Raw genomic sequence first — 25579 nt, forward strand, 5'->3', positions numbered from 1 at the left:
GATTTACTAAAGGCAAAAAGCCTGTGCACTTTGCAAAGTGCAGTTGCACTCTGTAAGTGCAGTTGCTCCACAGCTTAGTAAATGAACAGAAGCTCTGCTGATTTCTATCATCCAATCATGTACAAGCAAAAATATTTTTATTTTCCTTGCACGTGATTGGGTACTTACCTCATTTACTAAGCTCTGGAGCAAATGCACTTGCACAGTCTATTTGCCTTTATTAAATCAACCCCATAGACTCGTGCATTAGTCACATCTCAGCCCCAGGTCCATATGGATCTCCTGTTATAGAGAACGGAGGAAGTTAACAGTGAACAACAAGTACACGCTTGTGCTGGCACAATTTTTAAATCCCTCTGCTGCGGTGAAAGGATCTGTGAATGGATGACCACACCATCAATCCAATCACTCTGTATCCAATCAAGCAGGCTCTTGCACTACATCATGGGTTTCCTGTGGGCTGCATGTGGCCCGTGGAGTTTAGCTTGCAGCCTGAGCCCGGGGTGCTGTGAAAAGGTAGTTGATGGGTGAAGGTGTGCTAATGAGGTCAGCTGGTAAACTCCTTCCTGTGTCTTACTGGCTAATCTGTCTGTGTCTGTATACCAGGGAGTTTGTGAGGCCTTCAGAGAAATCTAGCCATGGCTGAAGTAAGGCCTTGTTTTCAAACTCAAAGAAAGCTTATATTTTTTTGAAACTGAAGTACAACGGTATATTAGTACATAGGGGATCTGGAGTTTAGAAGAAGAAAAAAAAAAAAAAGGTAAACATAGCCTTTAAGTAACTGATCCCGAACAAGTAAGCGGGATCAGCACCCAGTACAAGGTTTCAGATCTATACCTTCTGCCTTCTTGGCCAAAAAGACCCAGAAAGTACTGGAATCTGGTGATCAATATGACAGCCATGCAACTATTATTTTTGGAAAGATTTCAGCAGTAGCAGCCCACATATTCCCTTCATTACAGGTTTCCTATAAAAAAAAAAATCTATGGTGTTGCTGGGTTTAAAAAAAGCACCAACCAGGCTAGTAAAATTAGGAAGTTTATTATTTTAAAATGTCTCCATTCATGAGTCATGATACAGTAAGGTTAACATTGAATCATCCACAGAACGCAAGCAAACATAAAGCCAAATAAAACAATGTGTACTCGGGGTGTTTTAACAATCATGGAGTAGGTGTTCGATGTCTCCTAAAAGCCAAGAACGGTCCACACTAACACGATTTTTAGGCTTTGGGTGGACCGCAGCAAATTAAAATGAACCATCTACTAGTTTCAGCTACTGAGGACACGTGTGGGGAACTTCTAGGCTTTGCCTTTTATATGCAGACATTATTTAGGGGAGGGTCATATACCCCGGGTATATTCATTAGACGACAATGACAATAATACAGCAGGAGAGTAAAGCTGCCCATAGATGGTTCATTTCTGTTTTGTCAGCCAGCAATTTCTCCTTCCACATAGACAAGGTTAATGTAGAAATCCCCCCCCCGTCCCCAGCTGATGAGAAGACTGCTCAGGTACTTGCATCAGCTTACTCACAGTAGTCTCTAGTAACAAGGTGAACGGTCCCAGTTTCTCCTCTACCTCCGACCACAACTGGTTCCCTGCCCGGCTGAACGTTGCAACTCGGTTGGACTCAAATCCTGCAGTCCCAACACTACGCTGCTTCTCCTGCTCCTGGATAGGCCTCATGTAGCCTAGCAACCAGGTGTCCCCGGGACAGGCCTCAGGCTTCCGGCCTAGCAGCCCGGAGCGACATAACACATGTCCACCCAGACAGCCGTCCGGGTGGCACAGAACCCCCCATCACCTGACTCCACCCAAATAAATAGGCTCTCCCAGCAGTCTAAGGGACTAAAAGAAAACTCTGCCAATTAGCTGAGACACCCCATACATTCATGATCTGACCTTGCTAAGCCGCTGTCAATCTAATGTCACCAGCTACAATGCCACCTAGTGACAGAAGAGAAAAGGTGCAGCAATTCCAGAATTTAGGGAGGAACCTGGAAAACTAAATTTGTTAGCAACCCTGTCTAAACACCAGGGTGCTACAAACGGTTTTGGCAGTACTTAGCCTTTACAAGGGAAGCCATGGATCATTTTTTAATTATTTTTCTTTTACATTTACAAGTCCTTAAAATGGTAATAAACCCAAAAGCGAACGTTTTATATATTGCAGCTTACCAATTCCTAAATGTAATGACTTCATTTGTTTTCTTTTTAGGCTTTCGTTCGTCTGTTTTCACCGGGTGATCTGGCCAGCAAGTCTGTTGTTTTTCAAAAGAACAAGCTATCCTGCAGAAGTATCAGTTTACATGGATGAGACAAACCGTTTAACACTGGCAGGGATGCTTACACTGATCACATTTTATTTGTGTACAACTTTTATTCAGAAAGGAAAAAAAAACGGTTTGCTGTAACTGCTTATAAAGTGTGAGCTGGCGTTTGGCTTCAATTTGTTAGTGTAGTTAAATCTGCTAGTAGATCTAACACTCCCCTCCCCCCAGATTGACAATTCCGCTTTCCAAAGGTGCCCCCTGTGCTCCTTTATCTAGAGTGGGGGCACTTTAATACAGAAGGTGTGTTACTGGCTAGATCACTAAGTGAAAACAGAAGGAAAAATACCTAAAAAAAAAATGTATGCAACCATCACATTTAATGATTGTAAGCTGCAATATATTACTTTTTGGTTTTGGGTTTAATACCGATTTAACCTCGTGCCACCACCACCCAGGGACCCTTTAAGTGGATCTGTAACAGAGGTCACATGATTGAGAGCTACTGATCGTAAACAATAACCAGGAACTGCGCTGAGAGCATGCAGGGCGGAGGCTGAGTGTTAAAGGAGAAGTCCAGCCTGAGCTTTTTAGGCTGGGCTTCTCCTATGGGTCACATGGACTCCTTGTGCATTTGACCATCAGAAACACATTTTTTTTTTTTTTACAAATATTCTTATAATACATGGTACTTAAATTGCACTCTGCAGTGCAGGCTAGGCTTTAAGGTAAGAAAGCCCAGCACGACTGCTAATTTCTTTACTGCCCCAGGTTGAGAATCCATCCCGGTCAATATGAACCAGTATGAATCCATCCAAAGTCCTCCTGGCCTGCTGTTACAACATGCTGTAAGCATTACAGTGGTAAGAGAGGAACTCTGATGGGGACCCTGATGTAAGGAGGCCTCTGATGGGGGACCTGATGTAAGGGGAAACTCTGATAGAGACCTTGATGTAGGAGGGGATCCTGATGATGGGGACCCTGATGTGAGGGAAAACTCTGATAGATACCCCGATGTAGGACAGAACCCTGATGTGGGGGGGGGGGGGCTCTGTTGGAGACACTGATGTAAGGGGGAGCTCTGATAGGGACCCTGATGTGGGGGGGGGCTCTGATGGGGATCCTGATGTAGGGAGGCTCCAATAGAGACACTGACATAATGGGTAAACTCTGATGGGGGCCTTGACGTGGGGGGGGGGGGGGCTCTGATGGGGAACCTGATATAAGGGGCAACTCTGATTGAGACCCTGGCGGGGACCCTTATATACGGGGGGGGGGCTTGGATGCAGCAGGGGACCCTGGTGTAGGGGGAGGGGGGCTTTGATGGGAAACCTGATATAAGGGGGAACCCTGATGTGGACCCTGATATAAAGGGAATGGGGGGGAATAATTTACTAATCTTTTTTTGGCCTCAATTATTTTTAAAATTTTCAATGTAGCCCCCATAATGAAAAGTTTTGAGACCCCTGGCTTAGAGGTTAGAATAGCTGATCTCTAACGCTGGGGACTTGGATTCAATTCCTACATGAAGTGCTATCTTCATGGTGTTTGCATGCGATTCTCCCATGTGCTCCAGTTTGTTCCCACAGCCACTCAAACTGATCCGAGATGTGTAGATACCCAACTAGACTAGAGACTGTGAGGTCATTTTAGGACAGGGACACATTTGAATGGTGAAAAGTATTCTATTACAATATATACAGTAAATGCAGCAACAAAAAAAAGTACTCAAAAGTACAATATACGTACGTGAAGAGGGTGGAAACGATACAGGCCTTGGGCCAGATGGATTCACTGGTGGCAGAGGTGCCATGGTGGGAGGGGAGGATCTAGAATGAATCTTCACTTCCATGGGGGACCCGGGCATTGCTGGCACCCTCTTGTCTCCAAGAACTACAAAGTGACAGAGAGGGTACAGTATGAATACAGAGACTGCTAGAAACACACACTCTATTAAAGCTGGTGTTTATTCTACATTTTGCCTTTCCTGGTCCCCCCCGTATCATCAACATGATGAAATTATTGAATAAAAGTTTTCCATTGTGAGAAGCTCACAGTGTGCAATGAAATCCCAGTAAGATATTTCAAAGGAGCATGTACAACTGTGCAAGACTGAAGGGAAGTCTGGAGTTCGGCTTTAATGTTCTACTTTTACTGTGCCAAAAAGACCAGCATATACCATTTCCTTTTTTTAATGATGTACTATTGATAACTCATTGTTATAGACATTGAATATCTTTTGCAGCTTGACCTGCCTATACGAAAGAAGATCAGGTCGCACAAGCCTTCTAAATCAGCTACAGACAACCAGATATAAAGCAGAGATTTGGCTATGCACATCCATTGATTGATCTCATGTGACAGCCGTATTGTGTGGAGGACAGTTGAAGTTGTAGGAGGACCAGATGGCTGCATCTTGTACCCAGACCTGGATGCCTGCATAGACAACATAGGTCATAGCCTCGGGTGGCAGGGCTGTTGGGGTGGCACTCAGCCACACACACATCATGTTGCTGAATGTCAGCACAGTCCCATATACTGTTTATCAAAAGGTTATAGACTGATGTCTTGCTTGTCAGTGCTATCTTGATTGTTGCTGCCCGTGCCCTTGCTTTTTTCCCGCCACTCTCGGTCTGTACACCTAAAATCATACTGCTAGTAGAATATGGCATTTTCTGTCTATTCTTCCGTTCTTGGTTTTAGATGTACTGCCATGGAATGTAGCAGTTTCCTTTACATCAATGGTCCCAGCCTTGATGTCTCTTGTGTGGATATGACATTGGCTCTTGTTATGAAGTCGATCAGTGGATCAACTTCAATACAACCAGCCTACCCATAGATGGATTGAATCTTGGCTGGTCCCTGCTGAACCAAGGGAGATTCCATCCATTTTAGTATGATATTAAGTCCAATCACTAGGGTAAAAGGGTAAGAACGAGACAGTAAGCCTAGTGGTAAGCAGTTTAAATACACCTCTTCTTCCACCTGTATCCAAGTGGTTATCTCTTGCCTTCAATATGGGGGCACTGCCAACACTGGCTGACTGCCAATAAATAAGGTCCATCTTTTTGGGCCAAAAACTAGCCTGTCCATAAAGCTTTATCTAATATTGTTTTTTCTGCTTTTCCAAAACAGTCATAGGGAATATTGAATGCTTTTCAAATGAGGATTGGGTTGACCTAGGTCAACCCAACCATATCAATGTCAAAAGCACATTATTCAAAACTTTCTAATAGTTCTTCCAACTTTCTTGACCCGAAATTGGCCCTTCCATAGACACCATTATATTATGTATTCTTTTAGTTACTTTTCTAAACATTAGGGAATCAAATAGATTACATTTAATATAGAACTGCCAGAAACAGATTTTTTTACTCGAAGAAAGCACACGAACAAGTTCAACCAAAATGTAAAAAAAAAAAATCAAAATCTGCAGAGAAGGTTACACCTATCGCAAGGCCACAAGTTGCACTAAAATTATTATGTAGCCAATCAGAATCCATTTTGACATTTTGTCAAACTTTTTTACGTAGGCCTCAGTTAATAGAGTTTAGGGTCCAAGAGAAATATTCAGTACACAAACAAATAATGCCCCATGAATAAAGGACTTGAAATCTTGAACTAAAATTCCCTGACTGTGAGCTTTCCAGAATCCTCTCTGTGTTTTTTCCCTGAGCGCTGTGGTAAAACCACTTTCCATCTGTTTCCCGTTTCTGCCAAGCTGAGGTTTTCCTCTGATATTAACCTTTGCAGTGCCAAAATGAAGAACGTGCCCAGGATCAATGCATCCAGAGTGTAAAAAAAAGCTGCAATTTGCAGATATACACTCACTGGACACAAAAAAAGCTGCATATAAAGATTCTTTATGCAACAGGACTTAAAAGTCAGAAGTTTCTAGAATACTATATATAGGTATACCTAAGGCACCATTCAAACCTAGCCTTAAGAGGAACTCCCTCCCCCCCCATGTGTTTTTTCTCCCTCTTACCTTTTTTGTTGGTGCTATACAGTTCACATTTTCATTAACCCAGTGAGTCCAGCGTCATCTTGCTATGATCTACCACACACTGGGTCCCAAGCTGCCATTTTTTAGTTTCTAATGTCATTGGGAGCTGGCTGTCTCTTTCTAGCTCAAGCAGTCATCCCAATGATGATGGGCAACCAGGTCTACCGATTGTTGCTGTATGGGACCTCCAGCATCATGGGGTATATGACATGCATCCTCAGAGCGGAGGAGACATCACCTAAGTGCAAATGGTGGTGGGTAGGAGGGCTGGACTGAAATTAAGAAATAAAGCATTAAACCCCCAAAAATTGGTGTAATTTTTGATTGGGGGGTGCAATGATACCTAGTGCATCTAGTGAGTGAATTTGAAGATGGAGAGGTTTGTTTTTAGTGTGAAGTTTCGCTCTAGGGTAACCCTCCTCAGTTGTCCTCTTTTTGGTTTAATGTATAGACATTTATAAATAAATGTACTATTTAACTTTCAGATGTGTTATATTGCACAAAACATTATTTTTTTTCAAATACTAGTATGAAGAAAAAAGTACCAGCAGACGTAGCTACAGTTACATGTTCAATTTTTTTGTACAATTTTCCTTTAGATTTAGGCAAGAGCCTGCCTAATTGGATACATTTAAAAGTTTAGTATGGTGGACAGCCTCAAAGGTCAGCAGGTAAGGAAAGGAAATGGGGTAGAAATTATCACTTCCGCTGCCTACAGAACAATTTCATGGTTTTAAAAGAAGACAACCTCTGTTTAGGATTTTCTCCTTTATGTACGTAGTTTCAATTGCCCGGGTTTGTGACAGGTTCACTTTAAATCTACATCTGAAAATATCTTTGAAAGGTTAGATATTATGAAGAGGTATTAAACAATGGGAATCAGTGACAGTTTTCAACTATGGAACAAAGATACGAATATCCATCCTCCAGTCTGGAGTGACCCATCACGTCATGAAATGGTCTCAATGACTATCCAAGTTGCCCCACCTACAGACTTCTTTTTTCAGTTATTAACCTACTAGCAACATGAGTTTCTGGTTCTTGTGGGCAACAAACATTGCTGTAGTCATAACATTATATAGTATTTACTACCATTCTTGAAATGTATTAAACAAGGGGAATCTGTGACAGTTTACAATTATGGAGAGAGTTCACCTATATCCATTCTCCACTCTGGTTGGCTCTCCAAACATCTCACGCATGTAATAGTCTCAATACGATCCATGTTGTCCAATTTACAGTCTACTTTTTTTCAATTATGTACCTACTAGTAGACCTGGGTGCCGTCAATAAATTTGTTTAGTTTCGTTGTTTACAGTTTGTATTAGAATTCGTACTTCGTAATTCGTGTCCGAAATTCAATTTCAATTCGTACGAAAATATGAATTGTCGTTAGGTTCGTTAACTTGTACGAATGTTCTTTACGATTAATTTAAAGCTAAAATATATATATATATATATATATACACCTCAATATGACAGTCGATGCTGATGTTCCCCAATGTGCCCTGATGTTCCCCAATGTGTCCCAATGTGTCCCAATGTGCCCCGATGTGCTCCAATATGCCCCAATGTGCTCCAATATGCCCTGATGTGCTCCAATAAGCCCTGATGTGCCCCAATGTGCTCCAATATGCCCTGATTTGCCCCAATGTGCTCCAATATGCCCTGATGTGCCCCAATGTGCTCCAATATGCCCTGATGTGCTCCAATATGCCCCAATGTGCTCCAATATGCCCTGATGTGCCCCAATGTGCTCCAATATGCCCTGATGTGCCCCAATGTGCTCCAATATGCCCTGATGTGCCCCAATGTGCTCCAATATGCCCTGATGTGCCCCAATGTGCTCCAATATGCCCTGATGTGCCCCAATGTGCTCCAATATGCCCCAATATGCCCTGATGTGCCCCAATGTGCTCCAATATGCCCTGACGTTCCCCATTGTGTCCCAATGTGCCCCGGTGTGCTCCAATATGCCCTGATGTGCCCCAATGTGCCCTGATGTGCCCCTACCATTCTTCTCATTTACACATATGACTGCTAGAACAGATAAAAAGACATTTAGAGAAATTGCAGTTGCCCATGGTAACCAATCAGCTTCTCTTCAGTTCGTTCTGTTAAGATTTGAAAATGAAAGAGAAAAGCGGAGATGCCATGCACCGCTAGTCCATTTTTCGCCTGCTCCAGTTTCGATAGATCCCCCACACTGTTTGAGGTCACCGGGGATGTGCGGAGAGCACATACGTGGTAACACCAATCAATTTACAGTGACCCTGCACATCCCCGGTGACCCCGTACAATGCAGGGGATCAAAACTGAAGCAGGAAAAAACTGGAGCAGCTGTGCATGGCAGCCATGTGCTCATTATGAGGGGCTCCCACCATCCCTGTGCTGTGCTGACTTCCTCCTGGGGCTGTACCCCTGCTGTGCTCAGTATGTCAGCACAGCACAGGGATGGTGGAAGCCCCTCATAATGAGCACAGCAGGGGTACAGCCCCAGGAGGAAGTCAGCATAGCCCAGGGATGGTGGGAGCCCATCATCATAAGCATAATGAGTCGCCAACGACGGCTGATCCAAAATTCGTAAACAAAAGTTCGTATTTCATCCAAAATTCGGACGCATGGCAATTCGTATTTCAGATCCTCCCGAACGTACGAATTTAGGGAAATTTGAGATTCGTACGAAACTAATCGCACATGTCTACCTACTAGCAGCATTAGTAGTTTTAGGCAACAAACACTGCAGTACACAACGTTATATAGTATTTACTACCATCTTTGAAATCATATGGAGATAATGAAATGCGGAGCAGGAGCATAATGGATAAATTATGACGTCATCCATGCCACACCTGCCACATACTAATGAAATTATTCTTTAGTCCAAGGTCTCCAATTCTGAAGGCTAAACACCACACCATATGCCAGGCCCTGCGGGTGATAATATGTGCTGTAGAAGCAGTACTTGTAAAGGAATTAAAGAGTTAAGCCATGCAGTTGAACAATGGCCAGAGTGTCCAGCTCAGAGGTTTCCTTGGGAAAATCCCACTATTTCAATATGCATGCCACTCTTCTCCAGAATAGAACAGATTTATCAACCAAGGCTTAAGAAGAGGAAGATCATAAACAAAAATCTTTGAATAGTTGGGATCAAATTACTACAAGATTGTGATCCAGTTATTACTTAAATCCTTCTCTTTACTGGTTAGTAATGGTAAGACACCAAAATAAAACTTGTTCATTACTAGTTAAGGACATATAGAAAATAAATGTGCTCAACCTTCATGCCCTATATCGACTCTTAGCCCTTGTACACACGGTCGGAGATTCCGACGGAATGTGTCCGATCGGACCGTTTTGTCGGATATTCCGACTGTGTGTGGTCTCCATCGGACTGTTTCCGTCAGCGTATCCGACGGACCAAGTTTTCCAACTTGGTAAAATTTTCCGACAAAATGCTCCGAACGGACATACTCCAATCATGTGTAGAGAATTCCGATCAGACAAAGTGCCACGCATGCTCAGATCAAATTCCTACACCAAAGCTATTGGCTACTAGCTTGAACGTAGTCCCGTTGTAACAAAATAACGTCATCACATCGGATTTTCCGACAACTTTGTCCGACCGTGTGTATGCAACAGTTTCAGACAATATCCAACGGATTTGATTGTCGGAATCTCCGACCGTGTATACAAGGGCTTAGAATGCTGGTGCCATGGCAAGGCTCCTGTTAATCCACAAACTAAAGTCCAACATACAAGAAGCGGGAACTTCGCTGCAAATCCTTATTTTGCCTTTATTATTTTAAAAAGGACAATAAATCCATATATGTTCCAAGTGCTAATGCATTTTGGCCATTAAAGCCTTAATCATAGCTCATAATTTGTCTTAATGGCAGAAACCTGTTAGCACCTTGGCCATGCATGGACTAATAAGTCTTCAAAAATAATAAGCTTTTGATACGGCTCTGCAGCAGAGTGCTGGCTTTTTGTTTGATAGATCACCAATTAAGCCTGTCAGTCTATCTAAACTACTATACCCATCTTTGTGGTCCTTCTAAATGTCCCGGGACTCCCAGAACCCTGATGTGCTCAACATGGAATGAGCACCCTATTAATGTATAAATATCTTCAGGATGAAACCCCCTGTCCAGTAGCACTAAAGACGTGGAGAATGCCATATTTCATGGAGCCACTGTCTGTAAGCCCAGGTTTGCTAATAAAAAAAATATTAAAACACTGATCTGGTTGTGCAATCAGACGATCAAGGACTGGACAGTTACCATTAGTAACTGGAACTCTTAAGGTAAGTACAGAGATTTAGGGTTTATTGTTACATTTCAAATAGCTTGGTTTAAGGTTGAAGTGTGGCAAAAAATTCTTATTTTTTCTTTACTTTTTGTGCAGGAGTTGTCAATAGTGTCTGCGGGAAGGGCGGTCAAACTTTCCTACACTTCCTGTCCAGATGAATGTTCCCACTAGGATGGGCAGTGGAAGAAAAATCTAAGAAGTCACAGATAGCAAAAAAACTGATAGAGCTTCTAACCCCTCCTTACTCTACCCAAAGTGTTTTTTTTAAAGACCTGGATAGAGTGTTGAGGGGTTGAAACTGTCAGTTTTTTTTTTTTAATTGATGTCTTAGGCTGGCTATCCACGGTTCGAATCTTGACCATGTCAGCAGGAACCGGCCTAAGATTCAAACCGTTAATGGGCAGACTGAATGTACCAAGTTGATCGATCAATCAAATTGGAGTACAACCAGCCTGCCGGATTCTCTTATGTTTATCACTAGCAGCTATTTCAGCGGATAATAACTGTCTTCTCCGAGTGAGGATGGCTTCCCCTGCCCTCCCGGACAATAGCTCGGCAGGAAGGATTTGCTTGACTCCCCCATCAACACAGACAGTGTTGATGGGGGTGTCAAGCAAATTTCTTTCCTGCAACCCATGGTTATAGGAAAGAAATTCTCTCTGAGCAAATCCCAAATGTTGCCACCAAAACAGGAATAGATGGGAAATCCTCTAATTTGGGCATTTGCTCACCACGACAACTGTGTAAGAGGGGATTTCTCTCACATTGGAAAGATATTCTCTTGCTTCCTGTTGAGTCTACAGGACAGGAGGTGAAGGATAATTCTAATGGGGCTCATATTAACCCCCATTACCTCCATTATTTTTAAAGTAAAAAAAAAGTCTTTGCTTTAGATATACAGCACTTTAAAGCACAGGTTGATGTTATGGAAGTAAGATAAAATAGGGAAGTATAGGAATCTGTTTTAATCATACTTACCTTGCTGGATGCAGCATCGTTCCAAAGCTGCATCTGTCCCCTGCTGGCTCCAAAACTGAGAACCGAGCGATCAAACACTCCTGATTGATCGGTTCTCAGAGCTCCCTGAGCAAAGAGCTGGTGACTGTCAGTCATCGGCTCTCTGCTCAGCTCCCCGCGCTCACTGGAGTGCTGGGCTGTGGAGAGGGGGGGGGGGGTGGCCAACTCAGGCACTTAATGGTTTGCTGAGAGGCTGAGACGGGTGCCAGCCCAGGCATGTAGGCAGATCTTAACCATGTGGTCACGGTCTCGCCTGGGTGGGCTCTGTAATACAGCAGATCCACAGGAGAAGTACAGCCAAACAAGATTTGGCTGCATTTCTCCTTTAAGGGTCAAAATTAGGGTTAGGCATAAGAAAACTGTAAGAAGGGGCATTTGAATGTGACCAAGCCCTGTGGTTGGCACTAAAACATAATGTACCGTATTTTGCATGCACATTCTCAAGCTCTCCCTTAATAAACGAGAGGTTGCAGAAAGCATACAATCTTAAAATGTACTATTTTTTTTTTTTTATTTGCAACTTCTTAAATTGCACACAGTACTTAATCTGCTCAGCGTGGGTACCTCTTACAAATAAAACCTTCGCCCCTTTAAAAATACATAGTTATCTCCACAGTCTCTATGGCGCACATCGTAATTTCACAATTAAATACGTTTTCTAACACAATGCAAAATTTACACTTTTACGCTTGTTTTTTTTTTATAAACGATTGGTAAATTGTTTTTCTATAGACATACAATGGAACTTGTAGAGTTTGTGACCCTACAGAAAAAAAGTTTGCAAGGATAAATGACCTCCTCAGAGCCAACTTTTATGTGTGAAGTGTAATCATGCGCGGTTTTGTTGGGTGAAGGACTAATTGAAACACAGAAAAAAAAGAAGAAGAAAAAAGAAGTCCAACCCTCCCTCCTCCTCATATGTCTGTTATACAAGGGAGTCAAGGACAACAGCTGATGCTGTGACAGTCACCTGCAACCATAGGGGAGGTCAAAATGCAATGCTAATTTCCTTAAGAGACAATGGAAACAGATGAGTGTTGGCGACTGGGATTAGGAGAAGCACAGGCTGCACCTGGTGTCAGTAGCGAGGGGGAGGCACAGCGCACATCTGTTACTAGACAATAGCAAAGTGCTTTCCACCTCCTCCTCACTCTTTCTGCACATGGGTTTATCTTGGGCTCAGCTGATCCAGAAATGCAACAAGTTGGAGTGAATTTTTATTTTTCCCTGGACACTAGTGGCGCACCAAGCACCCTTTGGGGGGAAAAAAACATTAATTACACTGAGTGCCAAGTAGTTAACCTTTCACATTTACCGTAATCACCAGCTATAAAGTATAATTCAACTGCACAACAAGAATATATATATATATATATAATATATTATTATAATATATAATCATCAATCTTCGTACAAAACCATTGTTTTAAGTATTAATAAAAAATAATATATTTAACGAAAAAATATATGATGCCTATCTCATAATCTTTTAAATCGGAACCCAAATGGTTTAAAAGGTTAAAAAGCAAAGAAAAAAAAGAAATGGGGAAGACCACTTTTTCTTTTTTTCTGCCGTCACTCTTCTATATTTCCTAAATGTATTCTCTCTCGGACCCCCGCGGATTTCTTGTTCAAGTGAAAAAGATTTATCGTTGACCAAATTGGCCCACACATTCACCAGGTCAAGTTGCAGTAGACCAGGGGTCAAGTCCTGGGGGAAAAAAAAGTGTGGGAACTCCCACCCAAGATCCGCCCGCCCACCAAAAAAAATAAAAATGATACGCTCATATGCACGAACGCTTCAAAAGTGGTATTTTTCATTCAATTTCCGTATTGTGTGTATGAAGCTTAACTGTTAGTACATAAAAAAAATAAACAAACATAAATACGGTAATTCTCTGAATAATCAGCAATCATTCAATTGTGCTTCAATGCAAATGTGAACATCATGTTCTGATCTTTATTGGGGAATGTTATTTTGTATATAGAGTGTTTATGTGGTAAGTGTACACTTTTCATTGAACAGAGTTTTGATAACACAGGGTTCAACGGAAAGGTCATAAATGAACTGCACATTATCTGGACAGAATGCTTGGGTAGATAGTAATGTGTTCCTGCTTAGGAGATGTATGTTAGCTTGGGGGGCTGCAAACTCTGCAGGGGCTCCAACACACACTCGCCGCTATTCCAACCCTTCACATATTTCCACATAAACTTCCCTCCTGGCATTAAACTTTGCCAGGTATTGTGCTCAGCTTACCACCCCAAACTGATGTTCCTCCCTCAGCTCACCTTTCTCCCTGCATGTCCTGTGAGCAGAATAGCTGTGCTCCTCCTCTGGGTCAGCTAGCTGTGATTTACAGGTGGATCGAAGTGGAAGCTGTCATGGGGCCCCCTACTGGCAATGCCTGAATGGTCAGGTGTGCGGCACTTACTATTGCGAGCTGTGTCGGCAGCTGCTGGTGTAGCACCTGCCACACAGCTCGCATACTTCAAAGTCGTGCAGGACACGGCTGCTAATGGGAACGGAGTTCCTGTTGTGGAAAAGTACAGGAACTCCGTTCCCATGCTTTACCGCAGGACTTGAGACCTGCAGTAGACGCTGTACATGGTTCAATGGGAAATCTGGGAGTCTGTAACAGTATTTTGTAATACAGTGAATGTTACAACTGCTGTCACCGGTATTTTGGACATTCAACTTTTTCAAATGGGAAATGAGTTGATCAATGATTCTCCATTGAGTCCTAAGGAAGACTTGCCATGTTTCTGCTCCCCCTACGTCCTCCGCACTCAACCATACAGCCAATGCACTGCACTGCCACACTATCATGTCACCCTTCGTTTTGAGAATTGGGTGAATCCCATGGGTGATTCTACCCATGGGAGTTTACTACCCCTTTAAGCGTGTTTTTGATGCTGCTGTTCTCCTGCAAGGTGGTGACCAGGCCTTAGTGGTGAGCCCCCTTCCTTACCCATGTAAAAACGTTACAAACAAATAACGGAAAAAAAAAAAACTCCTGGCTTCCAGCCTCTTTGCCTTAGTGCCAGTGAAGTCACTCATTCCAGTGGGATCCTGGGAAAGCTAAAAATCCCAAATCTCATGAGAATGCACCTCTAATGTTTTTTTATTTTTAATTAATCATAATATTTGAGTAGTGTTTCAGTAGTGTTTTTAATTGGGGGTGGGCGCCAGCTCAATTTTCATGAGAAATCCCACTTAGGACACCTTGATAAATAGGATTTACTCTCCAATCTAAGTTTAGCTCATAGCTTATAATGCATCAGTGTGTTTATTAAAAAACAAACATACATTATACACTATGACGACAACTCTAAAGAATATGAAGATTTAACAGTACCATTTCCCATGACCTGAAAAGTTTCAATTTATTATTGACTTCATTATTTACCATAAGATGTGGCAGGCCAAGTTTATGTTGGCTTCTAGGTCCTTGCTCTCCCTAATGCTAACTGCAAAAGAATGTTTTATGCAATCATAACTGACACCAGTCACAGCCAAGCAAAAAATGTAGATATCACCATTTTTCTAATTTTGTTAATGGACAGAAAGGGTGGATCAAAATGTCACTGCTAAATTTAATTTATGCTCATTGGTCCATCATTTTTTTAATTAAAAAAAAAAGTCCTAATTTCAACAAACTCCGCTAAGTTTACAAAGTATCATTAGCAAGAGGCTGGGGCAGGGTTTCTCCACCGGAGTTCCTCCAAAGCAGCCTGTCTCAACCTTTTCAACACAGAGGAACCCTTAAAATAACTTTCCGGTCTCAGGGAACCCCTGCTAAACATTTCTATATCTACAGCTCATGATACACTAGGGTTAAGCCTAACATGATGGTCAGCTCCTTACATTTGTGGTCATTGGGAAGAATTACCCCATTACAGATAGCTAAAAAGATCAATGTGTCAGTGGAAGAAATTTCTCATTGCTCAAGGAACCTCGAGGAACCTTAGAGTTCAATGGAACCCTGGTTAAGAAACCCTGCTCCAGAGGTTGCTAGGGGTTCCTTGAGCAACGAGCGATTTCTGCTTCTCAGATAAGTTCCCACTGACACCATTGAACTTTTTAAGGAGGTAATATTCTTCCCAATGACTACAAGCCTAAGGAGTATTCTTCCCACTTACTATCACACTAATGTATCACGAGTTTTAGATATAGTAATTTATAGCAGGGGTTCCCTGAGACCGGAAAGTTATTTCAAGGGTTCCTCTGTGTTCAAAAGGTTCAGAAAGGGTGAGCTAGAGCAGTGGTCTCCAAACTGCAGCCCATGGGACAGATGTGGCCCTTTTCTTGCCTTTATTCAGCCTTTGACGCATCATTCCATCCACTGACACCAATGATGGCGCACCATTCCTTCCACTGACACCAGTGATGGCGCACCATTCCTCCCACTGACACCAGTGATGGCGCACCATTCCTCCCACTGACACCAGTGATGGCGCACCATTCCTCCCACTGACACCAGTGATGGCGCACCATTCCTCCCACTGACACCAGTGATGGCGCACCATTCCTCCCACTGACACCAGTGATGGCGCACCATTCCTCCCACTGACACCAGTGATGGCGCACCATTCCTCCCACTGACACCAGTGATGGCGCACCATTCCTCCCACTGACACCAGTGATGGCGCACCATTCCTCCCACTGACACCAGTGATGGCGCACCATTCCTCCCACTGACACCAGTGATGGCGCACCATTCCTCCCACTGACACCAGTGATGGCGCACCATTCCTCCCACTGACACCAGTGATGGCGCACCATTCCTCCCACTGACACCAGTGATGGCGCACCATTCCTCCCACTGACACCAGTGATGGCGCACCATTCCTCCTACTGACACCAGTGATGGGGCACCATTCCTCCTGCAGACACCAATGACAGGGCTCTATTCCTCCCACTGGTACCAACCATAGGAAAAAATTTCTACCGCTACTAAAACCAATGATGGGGCAGTGTTTAAGCCCACTAACATCAACGTGTTTTCTAATTCCATTGGCCACAGTATGGCCGCCCTAAAACCTGCATGACAGTTAACTGTCTCTTTGCTTAGAAATTTTGGTGACCCCCTGAGATACAGTATCACTTACATATACCTCTTAGGAAAAAGCCTGACTGTCATTTACGTAGTATCATTCGCAAGAAGCTTTTGCTACCTTAATAATAATTTGTGGCTTTGTTTTGCACATATTCTTATTAAAAGGATAATGCCACCCAAAACTCCCTTAATTTGGGTCAGGTCCCTGGAAACAACTGCTGGCTGTCGTACACTGTCTACTGAATTCTACGATAATTTGTCTATACAAAAAAAAAAAGACTAGACAGAATGATATGTGCCAACAGAGTACAAGCTACACAAGAATACAAAAAAATACATATATAAAATTATAAAATGTTAAGATAGATAGATATTATATATATATATATATATATATACACACACACACACATATATACACACACACACATATATATATTAGGGCTGTTACTGATTAAAAATGTTGTGTTCGATTAATTATAACACACACATACACATCCAACTACTTTTAGCAGATCTCCTTGCATTGCAACTCTGCATTAGTTAGTGGTAAAATGTGGTATACGCTATATACAATCACCCGACACTAGTTAGTTTCCACAATCCATGACTTAACTTCACAGTTCACACAAGTATGTTTTAAATTCAAACTGTAGCACTGACGGGAGTCATTTTTCTTTTCAACAGTAGCGCGACAATCCCTCCACCTCCGATCGAACTAATCACTCTCACCTTATGGCATGGACCCCTGTGCAAACAGGTAGTCACGCAGGCGTGTATCAAAAGGGTTAACACAGACCATAAACTTCTCTTACGTCCCCTTAGATCTCAGCAAGGACGCCAAGTCATGGGTAGAATGAAAAGATGTGCTCACCGCATAAGTATAAGATTTAATTTTATCTAAGTATTTTTAAGTATGAGATTTAATTTATAATTAATAAGATTTAATTTTTGTGCTCAAACACAAACTACTCACATAAAGATGATAAAAACACAGCATGTAAAGCCGACAATCGTGTTAGTTCCGTAGGGCAGCAGCGGGTGACGTCATGCATAGCTCCTCCCCCGTATGTGTTACGTTCAATCAGAACGTCAACGTCCCCGGACTCTTCCCCCTTCCCTTCGTTAGCAGACGGGGGCACTTGGGGAAGGGGAGGGGGGAGTCCAGTGACATTGATTCCGTGACGTCACCGGATCTCCGACGGAACTCCCTGAAGCCGGTGGAGAGGTGAGTACCGATCAAAAAAATCATCGATTAATTGAGGGAATTAATCTTTAAATTTCCACAGCCTATATATATATATATATATTTTTATTCTTTATAGCTTGATGAAGGACATGTGTTTGTCCGAAACTGTGCAGTCCCTTGACTTGTAAACCTTTATATGCATGAAGATTTGAAGTAAAAGAAATTTAACTGAAACGGAGAATGCATCTCCAATATTTTGACATACATACATTTATATATATATATATATATATTTATATATATATATATATATATATATATATATATATATATATATATATATATATATATATATATATATATATATATATATATATATATATATATATACACATATATACATATACACACACATTGTTTATTTATTACTGGTATTTGGATAGTGCCATCAATTTACGCAATGCTTTACATATATATTATACATTCACCTCATTATACATAGATACAAACCTACACAGAATTGAATAAATACGTTTACAAATACGTATACAAATATATGAATAATATAATATTATATATATATATATTTAGTATATCTTAAAATACACATGTATTTAGCATGCAAGGGTTCATAGGTCTCATTGTAGTATAGCATTGCATATGTAATAACCATTGTACACATTAAGGTTTAGAAGTTAATGTAAGGGGTCACGTATGCACTAGCCCATTTTACTCCCCTGTACCATCCTCTCAACATTCCTGACAGTTATTTCCAATAGCAGGCAAGGCAGATGACAAGGCATGCAATAACAAAGTATATATTTTTATATATATTATATATATATATATATATATATATATATATATATATATATATATATATATATATATATATATATAGTTTTTTTTTTTTTTTTAACTAATTAAGCTAACCCATTTTAAGAAGTCTGCAGTGGGGACAGGGGTGTTGATCCAGTCAAGGACACAAGAGGGGAGTGCGCTGAAATGCAAGCCACTTACCGTCTGGGATCTGCCAGCTTGGAATTTTAAATAGGTTTTTTTTTTCTTGGGCTGAATGGAGTGGGATAGCCCTCCGCCCCTGCGTGTGTTTAACACATCTGTGATGCCTCAGTGTGTTGGAAGAAGCAGGACTGTGCTGGCGCAGATGGACTGCAGATGTGTTGTCAAACTGAATTATCCCCCCCACCCCTTCCTCTCCTCCTGGAGGAGAGACACCCCCTCCTCCTGACTATAGCTGCCTGGCGCTTTCCTACTCTCCAGCTCTGTTACTAGGGCTTCCTTCATGTCTATGTCACTAGATATACACCTACTGCTGGCTCAGAGCCAATAGAACTGGAAGTCCTTAATGTACCCAGGGCTTGTGCATGGCTGGGTGCACCAGCGGGGACGTCGCCGAGCCAAGAGGGATGCACAGAGGGGTGGGAGAGAGAAGGCCGCAAGACTGCCTTTCCTTGTACAGCTTGGAAAATATTGATTTGTCTGAAGCTCTAAAGCTATCCATACACGGGGAGAAATTTTAGACCTTATGTGACAATAAGGCGGATGCATTACTGTTCTTTTAAAGGGACTTTGTCATTAAGGAATACACCTATGTGAGAAGAGGCCCTGATAGGCGTTGGGGATGATTTACTAAAACTGGGGAGTGCAAAATTTGGTGCAGCTCTGCATAGAAACCAATCAACTTCCATTTTTTTTTGACAAGGTCAAAAGTGTTAATAAACCCACAACAGTAAAATAATCAGTGTGTATATGCAGTAAAGCATGCTTGTTTTACTCATTGTGGAACCTAAGGGGTTAATTCTCTGTATTGTGTAAAGGCTGTTTGAGCCTGTCTACTCTGATCCTCCACTGTCCCCAACCCATCTCCTGATAGGACAGAGCCTTGGGGGCAAGCTGCACATGCCCAGTTTGGTGTGTATTGCAAGAGTGTTTTTTGTTTTCTAGGGAGGGTGCATGTGATCAGCACATGGGCAATCAGTACAGTCCAGACAGAGGGTCGGGGGCCTGCAGCCTTATAGTAAAGTCCTCCTACAAGCTTTAACCAGACACTGATAGAAGTCACAAAACTGCTATATACTGCTGATGAGAAAGGGTATCTAGCAGTTTATATTTACTAAAACTTTTGTATTTCTATGTTCTGTGCACTGTGAGAGACCAGATATAGTGAATACAGGGTCCTGGGTTACATTATGACAGACTTGCCTACAAACAAAGCCCTCCAGGGCTGAACTGTGATGGCTCCCCGGCACTTTCATCTTCACCTGGTCTTCCTTCCGGGTTCAGAATCTGTGGCCACTTGAGTGGCCGGGCAGCGGTGACACACAGGAGTCACATCGCCGTGGCACGCAGAGTGGGCCGTAAATGTGGCCTGAGCTGAGCAGGTAGGGCTCAGATGACATTACCCCCTGACAGGCAGGGGGGAGATTTATGACAGAAGAGACCTCTAGGGTCTCTTCTGTTATAAAAGCCCTGCCTGTCAGTGGATTTAGCATTTCCCAAGTTCACTACTACTTTAACTGTCTATAATTGGATCTGCCGGTCATAATATTTTTTATTTTTCTCTGAAGGCAACTTGTGCTTGAGCACTTTTTAGTCATATGCTTAGCTTGAATTGCGCAGGTATAGATCAGTTTAGGCCTAGGTTCACATTGCTGCGGGTTTGAAATCGTAGTCAAGCTGGCAATGCAGTCCAACTTTCGGGGCGATTTCACAGACATCTGTGTAGGTTCCTGAAGAGATGTCTATACAAATGTCCTCCCAAAGCTGCCAAAAGTAGTACAGGAACTACTTTTGGGAATCTGCAAAGTAGGCGCCACACCGATTCGGACGGTGCCATTGCCGGCAATAACCACCGATTTGGCATGTCAAGATCGTACCAATGTGGACCTAGGCTCACACTACTGGGAGGATGTTGGCCAACTACCTACACATTCCAAGGTTCTTCACTGACACTGTTCTACACATGCAGGTTAAAAAAATAAAAATAATGGACACGTATAGTAAAATGACCATACGGACAGGAGAAAATAATTACTATCTTGTCTGAGCTGTTTAATTACATCCTTCAAATCGCATTTTTGCACACATATAAGTTCAATCATCATCTAAAACAATTTAGATTTCCTGAATCATATAACAATTTGCCCACTAAGAACAGTTGGAGAGGTTGCCACTTTCACACCAATCCTAGGGACCACATGGATGTGCGGTTCCAGGGACCCTTCCTTTTGCCTTGAGGTGCAGCAGGAGCTGGGACCAGCTCCATCCCATGCCAGCACTCCCAGTGGCGGATGCTTGAGGATTTGAAACACCCAGTTTAGAGAGCCTGAGCGGCACAAGAAGTTGTAGCAGTTCGGTCGAGATCTGGTCGCCCACCGCCCGCAGATGTCAGCAGCTGGACAGGGAGATCCGGGACGACACATTGCTGGATCCAAGGCGAGTATAGCTCTGCTTTAAGCTGGCTTTACACCAGTAGAATTTTGCTAAAAAAAAATTTCAGTAGATTTATTCGATTTCCTAATAGTTAATGGGGTCAAATGGGCGATCGATGTATAAGGAGATCAAATGTTTCTAGAACTAACAAAATTTTAACTGTAAATATGGTTTTCATTAAGGAACTTTTTGTAATGTGCATCACACAGCATCACATGGCACTGGCATGGGTATTCATTTGGAATTTGTCGAGTCCTAAATGGCTCTACTGAATGCTCTCACAAATGATTTTTCAGGCTGCTCTCATTAAACACACCCTGGAAAGGGAACCCTGGGTAGAAACCAAACGTTAAAAAAGGAATAGGAGCGCCACACCAATGATTGTAGAATCCAAGCTGTTTATAATTATTTCATATTAAATTTGTTTTGGGGATTCAGGCACTCCCTCTTTATTGGGGCTTGAGAGCTGTGCAGGCTTGAAATGATAGGACTCAGTGGAAAACGTTATGCGTTTATTGCATTCAAATCACAACGGTAACTGCAATTGCTAGTGGCATAGCTATTTTCTTATGATCGTAGGTGTGGCGATCCTCCATCTTATCACCTTCATAGAAACTCTCATGGAAGGAATAAAAAACAACTTGTGCAGGAACCTAGAGGTACCTATACATAACTGCATGCTCATCCAGAACCTTGCTGTTACCTGGTACTGCCAAATGCCAGGCCGATCTGACAGGCATCAGTAGGAGAGGCAGGCACAGCTTTACCTTCCTAGATCAGCCTTTCTCAACCAGGGTCCCATTGAACCCTAGGGTGTCTCTACAGCAGTGGTTGTCAACTTATGAGCCTCAAATACAGCTCCTGACATCACCAGAGGGCTGCACATAATGTTCAATATATGTAATGCTTGAGAGGGCAATCAGAAACTGTAGACCTAACAGAGTAAATGATGGTCAGAGAGTGTGACCATGCTACATATTTGATGGGGGATATGCTGCAGAAGACGATATGAAACTGGGAACATGTTACATGATGCTAGTAGAAATCGATGCTACCCTACTTAATGTTCCCACTACAAACTACTGAGGTCCGAGGGCCACGCATCATATACCAAAAGGCCCTGGGCTGCAGGTTGGACATCAGGTCCCTACAAGCAGCTAAGGGTTCCTTCAGCAATTAGCAATTTCTATGCTCAGATAAGTAACCACTGAAACAATCTTTTTATCTGTAAGTGTGGAATTCTTCCAAAACTAAACACCAATGTACTGGATATTATTCCCACTGACCACCAATGTAAGGCAGTCTTTCTCTATTCATCACCAACGTAGGGGGAACTTCTCCACTTGCCACCAGTATAAGAGGACACTACATCTCAGTGTAAGGGCAGAGAGTGTCTTCTCCACTGACCACCAGTGTCAGATGGGTCTTCTCCAGTCATGACCAACATGGGGGGCATTTCTCTGCTTGCCACCAGTATAAGAGGACACTTTATCTCATGGTAAGGGTAAAGACTGCCTTCTCCACTGACCACTAGTGTAAGATGGGTCTTCTCCATGGACCACCAAAATGAGGGGACGCTACTAATTTCACTGTCTGCTTTCCTTTTGTAAGCAATATTATTATCACTTTAAATAATTTTGTTGTGTAGAGCACCCAAGGGTAGCAAGTACTGTAAGCATTCCACATTCCTTATACTTTAATTTATTCTTATATATCAACCTACTGTTCTTGCTAATGCAGCATGGGCTATAGAAATGGTAATTATTAGCAGGAGTTGCCTGAAACCTGACGTTTATTTCAAGGGTTCTTCCATGTTAAAAAAAAAAGGTGAGAAAGGCTGTCCTAGGTGAAGTTAGTATTTACATAAAAGGGCACCCCAGGTCTCACAATCCTGACATGATATGGAATACGTCTGCAGGCAGGGATGGACTGACCATTGGGGCTCTCGGGCACTGCCCGAGGGCCCCATGCCACTAGGGGGCCCCATAAGGGTTGCCAGCCTCAATAAAACCAGGGAAAGTATGTAAAAAATCTGTGTTTTTTCTAAAATCCCAAGATTATAGCTGCCCCGCCTCTCCAGTACCTTTTCAGTGTGTGCATGTGTATTTTGTGTGTGTGTGTGTGTGTGTGTGTGTGTGTGTGTGTGTGTGTGTGTGTGTGTGTGTGTGTGTGTGTGTGTGTGTGTGTACTGTGTGGCCCTATAATCTCCTATTGCCCGGGGGCCCCATGAGTTGTCAGTCCGCCCCTGTCTGCAGGTAGTGCCAAATGTATCCAGTGGTCAAAATTCTGATTAATTTGGAAGGTATAACGTTATCTGTGTATTTAGCAGTTTTCCTGAAGTTTAGCTTTAAATATTGCACCACCAGGTGTACTTTACCTGAAATATGTCTGAAAATGCAAAGTAAAGAAGGCTTTCACCCAACAAGCCAGCAGGCCACAGTGGTGAACATGTAGGCAGAACTGTCACCCATTTCTAGTAACCTTCTATCGTTCTATAGACTATGGCACACGCGGCAATGTGGTCTGCGCCAATATTAAGCTCACGAGGAAATTATGATGTCACCGAGCCACGAGCAACAAAGTGATCCCATATGACTTCCTCCTACTTGCCATCTCCATCTGGAATCTGAATTTTAACCCCCTCTAATCCCTCTCCCATGCTAGGCTGGACTTGTCCCAAGAAATACATTCTGGCAAGGTAATTTGATCGAGAATTATTCTCCTGTGACCAACGATACACTTTTTACAGTCTGCAGAAAGCTTTCAATTGTACTGAATGCACAGCTGCAGACATGTCACCTCTATGTATGTTGGATCCGAGTAGAACGAAGCACTCTGCAGTTATGTCACTAGCATAACAAACCTAGGAAAGTTATGTAATGAAACAAAGAAGTTTAGTATGACAGGTGCTGCCCTGTGTTATATTTTCAGTGTTTAAAACGTATTTAAACCCAAAAGAACATTTTTTCTATATTGCACTTACCAGTGCTTAGATGTGATGGCTGCCTTCGTTTTTTTAGGATTCTTCCTTATTTTCACCTAGTTATCCTGCCAGTAACACACTCTGTGTCTTAGGGTGGCTACAATTATTCCTTTGCTGCATCTATGGAGTAGCAGCACAATCACCCTTCTGTGGAGAAGATTATGTTAGATGGACTAGTACAGTACATTTTTGGCTGGGCTGTAGTTAGCTCAGACTGATTGTATAGTTTTTCACCTGGGTTTTCCCTAAGCTTAAATTGGCTTGTGATTTCTCACTGTCGCCACTATGTCACTGGTATCACTGGACATAGTATGAGATTTCACAAACAAAACTAAGTTATGAACATTTATATTTTCTTCAGCCAATGCAGTAGGAGGGTTATTCCACTGGTACATGCTGGGGGAAGATATAAATATTTGGAACAGGCCTCGGGAGGCGATGCTGTGATGGAGCTCTGCCGTTAGGCCCTAAAGCCTGGTTTGGGGCCTAACATGTGAAGCTATTCTGCCGGGTCTGGAGGAAGCTGTGCCCAGGAGGAGACCCCTTACTGGAGAGAGCCAGGAAGAAGGCTGGTCTCCCAAAAGGGCCTGGTGTCTCACCTGGAGAATGCACTGAAATTTAGGAACGTGCTTACAGTGTTGCCGGGTTAGCTTAAAGGTTCTGACACTGAAGCTGGACTTTGACCTGGCGAGTCTGTAAGTGATCTGCTAAGGCAGGGATCTGCAATTAGCGGACCTCCAGCTGTTGCAAAACTACAAGTCCCATCATGCCTCTGAGTGTCATGCTTATTGCTGTCAGAGTCTTGCTATGCCTCATGGGACTTGAAGTTCTGCAACAGCTGGAGGTTCGCTAATTGCAGATCCCTGTGCTAAGGTATCTGGGACCCCTAACCCTCACCTCTTAACCATTCTGCAATAAAACTTTAACCTCCTTTTGTACAGTGGCCAGGTAGGTGGGCCTTTCCTCGTTCTGAGTAGACGTTCAGTAATGTCCTCAGAACGAGTGCGCGTCAGAGAAAAACTTCAGTAAAACAAAGCAAAGATATTGCAAATAAACTTGAGCCCATCAGAGTCCCTCCTTATATCAAAGTCCCCCTCTTACATCGGAGTCCCCATCAAAGTGACCTCTTACTTCAGAGGGACGGATAAACTATTGCAGTGGGCCAAATTTGGCCCTTGGGCTGCAGTTTGGAGTCCCCTGGGCAAGTAGAATTGGATGGACTTTACATGAGTGACTAACAAATGAAAGCAGAGCTCCAGTTAACACTTTTTAAGCAGCACATCTC

At 42.6% G+C, this 25579-nt stretch overlaps 1 protein-coding gene across 5 annotated transcripts in view; it reads right to left on the minus strand.

Moving 5' to 3' along the window:
• The window catches only part of CBFA2T2 (CBFA2/RUNX1 partner transcriptional co-repressor 2), a 72303-nt gene that overhangs the window by 19363 nt on the left and 27361 nt on the right, over positions 1–25579 (minus strand). For 2 of the 5 annotated variants that reach the window (XM_077459168.1, XM_077459167.1), the window contains exon 2: positions 4025–4168. The exons of 1 other annotated variant lie outside the window; for it this stretch is intronic. In XM_077459168.1, the coding sequence (XP_077315294.1) occupies positions 4025–4168 (144 nt within the window). Of the gene's footprint in view, positions 1–2183; positions 2295–4024; positions 4169–18878; positions 19095–25579 lie in introns of those variants that run through there. 2 more of the 5 variants (XM_077459171.1, XM_077459170.1) reach the window with 2 other exon arrangements.

Source organism: Lithobates pipiens, unplaced genomic scaffold (assembly GCF_037356315.1).
Source record: "Lithobates pipiens isolate NorthernLeopardFrog02 unplaced genomic scaffold, aLitPip1_a1.2 Scaffold_28, whole genome shotgun sequence".
Taxonomy (NCBI): Eukaryota; Metazoa; Chordata; class Amphibia; order Anura; family Ranidae; genus Lithobates; species Lithobates pipiens.